At 36.8% G+C, this 10,024-nt stretch overlaps 1 protein-coding gene across 1 annotated transcript in view; it reads left to right on the top strand.

Moving 5' to 3' along the window:
• LOC107617819 (probable GTP diphosphokinase RSH2, chloroplastic) overlaps positions 1-3,002 on the top strand; it is a gene marked incomplete at its 5' end in the record, with an annotated part of 5,171 nt that extends 2,169 nt beyond the window's left edge. Inside the window, 4 exon segments of the mRNA XM_016319689.2 lie at positions 35-495; positions 982-1,140; positions 1,224-1,575; positions 2,361-3,002. Coding sequence (XP_016175175.1) covers positions 35-495; positions 982-1,140; positions 1,224-1,575; positions 2,361-2,669 — 1,281 coding nt within the window. The 3' untranslated portion in view covers positions 2,670-3,002.

Below are 10,024 nucleotides of genomic sequence, written 5' to 3'. Positions count from 1 at the left end.
TATTAAATTCTGACTGATCTTAAACTTGACCTAGGTTTCTAAATTAAGTCACTTGAGCAAGCTTGCTCGAGAAAACAATACAGCTTGCAAATCAGTTGAAGCAGACCGTCTGCATACCATGTTCCTTGCCATGGCAGATGCAAGAGCTGTGCTTATTAAACTGGCAGATCGATTGCACAATATGATGACTCTGGATGCATTGCCAGTGGCCAAGCAACAGAGGTTTGCAAAGGAGACTTTGGAGATTTTTGCACCTTTGGCAAATCGCTTGGGAATATCTAGCTGGAAAGAACAATTAGAAAATTTATGTTTTAAACATCTCAACCCCGATCAGCATGATGAGCTATCTTCAAAGCTTGTGGATTCATATGATGAAGCCAGGATTACTTCTGCAATTGAGAAATTAGAGCAAGCACTTAAAGATGAAGGCATATCGTATCATGTCGTTTCTGGGCGGCATAAAAGCTTATATAGCATTTATTGCAAAATGTTGAAGTACGTTACCCGTTCCCTCTTACTTGTTTAGTTGCTATAAATTTTTAGCATTTATTGCAAAATGTTGAAGAATGTTATCCCTTCCCTCTTGCCTGTGTAGTATCTGAAAATTATTAGCTTCTATTTGTTTTATGTGCCATTTGGAATATGAAGAAAAGAAGTGAAAATATAAAATAAAGAATTTCCTTTGCTTGGGAGAAAAGATTATCTAGAGTATTAATTAAAGAAATTTTGGTTCTAAATAAAAACTACTTTTAGCTGAACAAGCTCATAAAGAACAATTGCTGTTATAAGTTATTTAGATGAGACTGCTATTCAAACAAGTTGGTGTCAAATTAGAAAAGAAAAGTTGTTTTGCTTCTTGTTACTAGACATGTTGACCTTTGTTGTTTGTACATTTTTCTTCTTGTTACTAGACATGTTGACCTTTGTCGTTTGTACATTTCGAATCCTCTAGTATTTATTCGTTTCTCTATATATCTGTAGGAAGAAACTGACAATAGATGATATCCACGACATCTATGGATTGCGCTTGATTGTTGATAAGGAGGAAGACTGTTACAAAGCATTGACAATTGTTCACCAGTTATGGTCTGAAGTACCTGGAAAGCTAAAAGATTACATACGTCGCCCCAAGTTCAACGGGTATGTTTATCCTCAGTGTGCGCTGCTGTACACTTGCCTGGCCCTGTATCTATACCATCTGATTTCATTTTTGTAATTATTAGGTATCAATCCCTGCATACTGTGGTGATGGGTGAAGGCAAAGTTCCCCTTGAAGTACAAATTCGAACAAAAGATATGCATTTACAAGCTGAATTTGGGTTTGCTGCTCATTGGAGGTACAAGGAAGATGACTGTCAGCATTCTTCATTTGTGCTTCAGATGGTTGAGTGGGCTCGATGGGTTGTCACCTGGCAGTGTGAGGCAATGAGTAAGGATTCTACATCTGTTGGATATGGCGATTCAATTAAGCCTCCATGCAAGTTCCCTTCCCATGTTGATGACTGTCCATATTGTTATAAGCCCGACTGTGGTCAAGACGGCCCCGTGTTCGTTATCATGATTGAGAATGATAAGGTTTGTGCTTGACTTTTGTGATGTTTTAATTTCTCATTTTCCTTTCCATTCAACCTGTAGTTTGGCTGGAGTTGTGCTATTCATGAGCCGATCATAGTTGGGCCCTAGTTGTAATAGATTGAGAGTTTAGCTTAGTTACTCTGCTGAGATTTGGTATACTGAGATGAATAAGGCAACAAGGGGAAGTTTGTTTGCTACCTGATCTGTTACTAAATATTTGTCCACTTTGTCAAAGTGGTAGATAGACAGGTTTTTTTTAAGGTACCACGTTGTCCAAGTGGACAATTAATACCGGTGGAGTAGCATCTTGTTGAGTGGGATACTAGCGAGGAGAGTCCGACTGTGTGGTAGAGGTGCTCTTGAAGATACCCCTCTCCAATTGATCTTGTTTTTATCTAATTTCTCGGGTTTTGATCACCTTATCAGCCTGAAGCAGAATACTATAGGCATGCATTTCCATACTATTTCTTCATTCTTTCTTTCATACAAATTAACTTTTGGTGAAGTCATTAATTAACTTAAGTATGCTATCTGAAATTTGATAAGTCCTTGATGTTTATTGAAATTATTGGATAGTCTCCTTTCCTTAATGGATACAGACACTCTGCTTCCAGTAGTAATTTGTTGTGTTTTAATATGACCTTGGGGTTGATTGTGAGAATTTAGTGGGTCTAATGTGCATCATATCCTTCAATCGATGTTACAAAACTTTTGGTGGTCTCGTTATTAGCATCCTATAACATTTGAAGGTTTGTAATTTATGTTTGGTCTGGATGCATGTGCAGATGTCCGTCCAAGAATTTCGTGCGAACTCAACAGTGATGGATCTGATGGAAAGAGCTGGGCGAGCAAGCTCAAGGTTGATGACATATAGGTTCCCTCTGAAGGAAGAACTGAGGCCAAGACTGAATCACATGCCTGTAAGTGATCCCAATTGCAAGTTGAAGATGGGGGATGTGGTGGAGCTTACACCAGCCATACCTGACAAGTCTTTGACAGAATATAGGGAAGAAATCCAGCGTATGTATGACCGCGGGCTAACCGTCTCCGGCGCTGGACCTACTGCTAGCAGCATGGTTGGCTCAAGAAGCTGACCCGTGGTTAGCAACGCATATCATTTAGTGTCAGTTATGTATATATAGATATATTTGTACAGAAAAACACCTCCATGTTTATTCCTGTGAAGTTGCTAACAATTCAATTATGTGCTGAATGATTTGATTTATGTAGTTGTCCCTGATAATTAATCACATCAGATTTCACTTCAGGCGTTCCTGGTTTTAGCCTAATATCGATTTATAGCAAAGGGTTCCCAGAGGGACGAGTTTATCAAATAGTCATGTATGATGAATTTATATCTCTGGAGGAGTTTCATAATTTATTTATGTTGTGTGTTTTCGATATATTTAACGAAGAGTTTTTTGTTTTGCTTTGTTTCGTGCTTTTTAATTATTATGATTATTATTATTATTTGGGTTTTCCTTGACTGCCATCAATGAAAATACAAACTAAAAAAACCTACATTACCCTTTTCTCAAGTGGCTTGATGTGTTAATTGTTTAACACATTGATAATAGCGTTGCAAGTGTTGCTTATCGTGCTGGTGGCTAGAATAGCTTACTGGAAGGGAGATATAAGGAAGTAAGGAACTAAAGGACAGAGTCAAGGTGTTAGACATGGAATTGATGATGAGGATGAACAATGAAAAAGGGTCTTAAGGAAAATAGATACCAGGAAAGCAGGTGTTTTAAGGTTTTAATTATGTTGATGATTAGCATTCTAATTGCAGTGGCAGCGGGCTATTATGGCCTGCATTAGGTTTAGGGTAAGTCTTTAGTGAGAAATATTGTGAGAATTAGCATTGGCAAAGAAACAAAATGAACCCAGTAAGGCTTGTTTTATATCTTTAATCAAAACACAGTACGGCTAAAAATAAAACAAGGCAAAGAAACAAAATGAACTAGCTCGTGAGGTCCATCGAGAGGGGAGGAAAAGGGGAACACTAGTAGAGAAAGAGAGGAAAAGGTTACAATGCTCCCCAAATTTGGTGGTACAAGTGGTCTTTCAAAATTCAATGTTACCATAAGATTTTCAACGTGTGGTGCTTCCCAAATGCTTGCCATGTAAAAAAGTGTAAACACCTATCTTGATTCATAAGATTTTCAATGTGAGACAATGCAACTGCTTTGCCAACTTGCCTGTCAAAGACCAACGGAAGTTATATTTGAGGTGGTTTTATTTATTTTTGAAATTAGAATCTCCCACCACGACAACAACCATCACGTAGTCACCACCTCCTTCATTCCGATCATCATAACCATTTTCACATTCCCTCTCCCTAAAAAAAGAGATACCATCTTCTTACCTCATTCCCTCGTCAAACACCATAAGTATTCTTGTAATGCCTTCTTTTCCTTGTCCTAATTTTAAAATAATAATAATAACTCATAGCTTTGGGGAGTTTAAAACTCCCACAGAAATACGAACAAAACCACTACAATCATTACAACTTTCATTAGCATTTGACGGACAAGTTCACAGAAAGGTTCAATAGGAACTTATAAGATGGTAAAACCATGAGCATCGAAATTTTAATGGAGGTTTCTATGGTGCTGAAAGAAGATTCCCTCGCACATGTTAAACATGCGTGGCAAGAGAATAGCATGAACACATTAATATGCATTAAAAGTGAGAGAGAAGTTGGGGGTCAGTGATATTGAAGAGTTGCGAACAAGGCCCCACAAATGACTGTTTTTGTCCAACACTTAAGAATGGAGTAAATTTAGTCAGCCTAATTAAGTTTGAAATTATAATAGAAAAAGTATAGGAAAACAATGATGTGTGTGTGAACTTATAACAAACACCAGAAAAAACTCTCCCTATGAGTTCTGAAACTTTCTTAAACGATATTGATAAGAGGTCTCTCGAGGAGGAAGACCGGGTAACTAGGAGCACTAAGAAGGTAAAAATGGACGGGATGAAAGACTAGAAACAGACAGAGAAAACAATGGAAGATGGCATTAATAATATTGTGGAGATAGAAACCAGTCTTTTTTTCAATCCGATGGAGACTCAGGAAGGGAATATTGGTGGAAGAAACATGAACCAGAAGATATCCTACTAGAATATGGTGGTTGGCAATGGTTTTGACAATCTCGACCCAAAAGAAATAGTTGAAATGGTTGCAGAGAAGTACATGTCGAATCAAGACTTTTTGGAAGCCAGGGAAGATTTGGAGACTCCCTTCAATCCCAAACCAAGGATTGAAATCACATTGGAGAAGTAAGATGACTGGTGCAGACCATGGAAGCTATCAATGATAGTGAAACCCTTTGATAAAAGCCTCAATCTCCAAGCTATGGAGAGATGGGTTCTCAAAAAATGGGTTAGGAGAGATATAGTTCGAGTCATGGATCTTGAAGAGAACTTCTTCTTGATTCATTTCTCTAACCAAGAAGACTACTCGTACGCCCTCTTCGAGGGGCCTTGGACGATAGCGGATCACTACCTCCTAGTACAACGTTGGAGACCCCTCTTCATGTCACAAGATATAGATATACGCAAAGTAGATGTTTGGGTCAGAATTCCAAACCTTCCAGCGGAACTCTACAATAAATACTTTATTTGGAAGGTAGGAAAAGTCTTAGGTACAATGTCGAAGATTGATGAGTTTACCTCGATACATTCTAGAGGAAAATTCACTCGCATATGTGTGGAAATTGATCTAAGAAAGTAGATTGTACCCTCTTTTACGGTTTTGGAAAAATAATTCAAACTCGAATACGAAAAGGTTCCATCAAATATGTTTTAAGTGTGAGCGATACAGACATAGGATAGAAAATTGCCCATAATTTGTAGGAGAAATGCTCAAATAAGTGTTTTAGATAGCCATGGACAGTGGCCGGACGTCGAAATACGGGGGAGAAGACGAAAATAACGGTAACCTGATGGGATCACCAGAAACAGAAACCTCTAGTGGGAGTGAGGATATTATGGCACAAAATCAGGCATCACAGGTTGAAGCACAAGAATCAGCAGTAGAGGAAAGGAATAATCCTACTATTAATGAGGAAAGGAAAAATAACAAACTTACCATTAATGAGAATCCTTTTGGACCGTGGATGCTGGTCAAACGAAATCCTAGGAGTAAAATCAGAATGGAGGAATCTGCGAGAGAAAAAAAAAGAAAATTTTTATGGTTCCAAATTCCAAGTTTTATGAGAGGAAACTCTTGATGACAATAATGAGAGCATGCAAGAAAATATTGCAAACAGAAATGGACACAATTAGAATCTAATCAAGGCAAAAGTGCAAAATCAAGAAACATATGGCAACAATGCTTACAAGCATAACCATAAACTGCAAGCCCAAAAGAGTCATCCAAAAAGTAAGGCAGCCACCTCAAACTTGAAGGAGAAAGTCCTGGACGTAGGGAAAAAAAAGCTCCAACTAAAATCAACACCAGAACAAACTAAGCATCACTCAAAATCATGAGAAGCCACTAATCAAAACCAAGTAGATATCATAGAGCATACACATAATAAAGAGAAACAGAAGAACAGCTACCAGGATTACTGGAGAATATTTAGTTTACTCCAAAAGGAACTAGCCAAAGAACACAACAATGAAAGACACATCTCTTTGAATAATCCTACTATTAATGAGGAAAGGAAAAATAACAAACTTACCATTAATGAGAATCCTTTTGGACCGTGGATGCTGGTCAAACGAAATCCTAGGAGTAAAATCAGAATGGAGGAATCTGCGAGAGAAAAAAAAAGAAAATTTTTATGGTTCCAAATTCCAAGTTTTATGAGAGGAAACTCTTGATGACAATAATGAGAGCATGCAAGAAAATATTGCAAACAGAAATGGACACAATTAGAATCTAATCAAGGCAAAAGTGCAAAATCAAGAAACATATGGCAACAATGCTTACAAGCATAACCATAAACTGCAAGCCCAAAAGAGTCATCCAAAAAGTAAGGCAGCCACCTCAAACTTGAAGGAGAAAGTCCTGGACGTAGGGAAAAAAAAGCTCCAACTAAAATCAACACCAGAACAAACTAAGCATCACTCAAAATCATGAGAAGCCACTAATCAAAACCAAGTAGATATCATAGAGCATACACATAATAAAGAGAAACAGAAAAATAGCCACCAGAATTACTGGAGAAGCTTTAGTTTACTCCAAAAGAAATTAGCCAAAGAACATAACAATAGAAGACACATCTCTTCCTCTGGTATCAGGGACCATGCCACAATGTCAATTATATCGAGATTCATGGGAGGACAGGGTACAAAACATGGAGGCAGCAGTGCAGCCAATAACCCAATTGATCCAGGAGATAAACAGCAGAGTTCTGGGTCAAAAGATATGGTCATCACGGATCGGTATGAGGATAGGGATGAATCTCCCTCAGGAGAACTCTAAACTCTTTCTCTTTGTTTATTTTAATGAATTTTATTATTTAAAATTGTAGAGGAACTGCCTCTAGAGGGTTCCCCATTATTGTTAAAGATATGGTTTATAGATACAATACTAATTTCTTTGTGCTTTTGGAAACTCGTGTATCAGAAAACAAGGTTGAAAATATTATTAAAAGATTAGGCTTTGACTCTTGGTGTATCAGTAAAGTTGTTGGGTTTGCTGGCGACATTTGGTGTCTTTGGAATAAAGCTTTTTGAAATGTTGAACCTATCTCTATTCAAGATCAGCTTATACACATGAGGATTATAAATTCAGATAACAATGCTTAGTGGTTTACAGCTGTATATGGAAGTCCGCACCTAGCTAATAGAAGGAGGCTTTGGAACCACTTGGAGGAGTTGGCTAATAGCATCCGAGGGCCGTGGTGTATAGGACTAGCAATGGGTAGGGTAGGATAGGGTTTGGACCCTACTCTGACCCTACCTGCAGGTTGAAAATTTCATTAAAACTCTACCCTACTCTACTCGCGGGTTGAGCATCTCTCAACCCTAACCCTACCCGCACCTTAAAGTTTTAAACCCTACCCCATTCACAGAAATATCAATTTTTTTCAAAGCAAATATAAAATTCAATCATTTCAAATTTCATACATTGAAATAAAATAAAAAATAAAAAACTAAATTCAAATTAAAATTAAAAACAATAAAGTTTTTAAAAATCTAACATAAAATTACAAATATCATGATCATCAAGTTTTTAATAAAATTAAAATAACATAAACAAAGATAAATATCTTTAGGCATTTCTTCTAATTTCAAATTCATGTAATATTACTCTTCCGTCAGTTCAAAAAATACATCATCATCTTCATTTGCAGTTTGATAATCAGGTTTTTCACCTAAAAATCAAATACAATAATTTTATTATATATAATTTTAACATAATTATAATTTCTAAACAAATTAAAAAATTAAAAACATAAATAACCTCTTTTATAATATGCTGCCTACAACTAATTTTGATTGCACATAAGAGCTTCCACCGTATCTTCATGAAAACTACCACGATGATTAGCAATGATATGGCCACTTGTACTAAAAGAAGACTCAGAAGCAACAGTAAACACGGGAATGACAAATATATCTCTTGTAATTTTTTGAAGAGTTGAAAACCTAACTCCATTTATCTTCCACCAGGCTAATATATCAAAATCAGGAGTTAGAGGATGAATATCTTCCTCTACATAGTAATCAAATTCTGTCTTCACAAATGAACTTTTTTCCTTCTTTTTTTTTTGTCTAATATACGATTGATAACCAACATCATCATCTTCATCTGCATTAACCCTAAGTTCTTGTGTAGATTCCACTGACATATTGCTTAAATTAGATGTATTCTTTTGATATTCATGAAGCAACTCATAGCATGCCTATTTGATTCTCTCAACTTTTCTTGTGCATTCATTAGGATCTTCACATACCCTAGCAAACTTATATTCAACTCATCAAGCTTATACCTAGGATTTAGAATTGCAGCAACACCAATAATGCCATGAATTTCTTTCCAATACTTATCAAACTTTCTCTTCATCATACATGCCATGTTACTAATAATTAGGTTAGGAGAAACAACCCATTTTTTCAATCCAATATGTATATCACATACTTTATTAAAGTAAATGTTGGCAGTTGAAACTTAAGTTTCAGAAAATAACTGGATCACATCATAAAAAAGTTTTAGTTTACCATAAATTTCTTTTGCAAGTTCTCGTTCCTCATTATTTGACACACTTTTATAGTTGGAGTCTTTTTATTTTAGTCTAGCAAAGACATCTCTGTACAACCATGTAATTTCTAACATCACATAAGTGGAATTCCATCTAGTCATACAATCAAGGGATAATTTTTTTGTAAAGAAAACACCTGACTTACTACACCAACTCACAAAAGTTTCATGCCTTTTACTAGTTGAAGTCCAATATACCATACTATTACGAATTTTCTCCACATTTTCTTTAACTAAATTTAAACCATCCTTCACAATTAGGTTTAAAATATGAGCACAGCAACGCATATGTAACAACTTACCCACTAGCAATAAATAATTTGAATTTAGACGCCCCACCAACACATTAATCATAGCATCATTTGTAGAATAATTATCTAATGTAATAGTTGATAATTTTCTATTGATGACTGCGCATCATGTTATGTTTTTCTATACTTTTTCATATAAAAAATTAGTTTATAATGCCCAATTATTGAGTATTGTTGTGCTTAAGTTGTATATTGCTTTGATTTTTTGATTTGATGAATTTGGTAGAAAATGGTGGAAAAAGAAGCAAAAAGCACAAAGCAAGCAAAGGAAGCTAGCGTGCCTGGGCGTGGCACACCAGGCTTATGAAACAGAAAGGGTGCTCAATACTACACAATGGCCGTGGCACGCCAGTTATATTTTTCAGAGAAGGGAGGAAGTTGCATCACAATGGGCGTACCACTTGGTGCTCTAGGCGTGGCACGCCAAGCTTGTGAAGCCAATTCCCATCAATGGGCGTGCCACTTGGTGTTCTGGGCGTGGCATGCAAAGCTTGTGAAGTCAAGATCTCAAAGAGGGCATGCCACTTGGTATTTTAGGCGTGGCATGCCAGGCCAACATTCTAGCAAAGAAGATTGATGAGTTCTATATGGGCATGGCACGCCAAGCATTGGCGTGGCACGCCGGGGTATATGCCAGCCTGACCTCTTCATCTTTAAAGGACCATAACTTACGCTACACAACTCTAAATGAGGTGATTTTAGTGCAACTAGAAAGTAGAGATCCCGAGCTTTCCAATCATATATAATACTTTATGGTGGACACTGGAATTGAGGAAGATATTGACCCCGAAAACACAAGGAGCACAGCACGTCCATGCATAGATACCAGCCTGACCTCTTCATCTTCAAAGGAACATAACTTGAGTTATAGAGGTCCAAATGATGCGATGTTTGTGGCATTGGAAATCTGACATATAGAGCT

Source organism: Arachis ipaensis, chromosome B09, assembly GCF_000816755.2.
Source record: "Arachis ipaensis cultivar K30076 chromosome B09, Araip1.1, whole genome shotgun sequence".
In the NCBI taxonomy this organism is placed as follows: domain Eukaryota; kingdom Viridiplantae; phylum Streptophyta; class Magnoliopsida; order Fabales; family Fabaceae; genus Arachis; species Arachis ipaensis.
The sequence above is the reverse complement of the archived record's forward strand: the minus strand, read 5'-3'. Positions and strand labels throughout refer to the sequence as shown.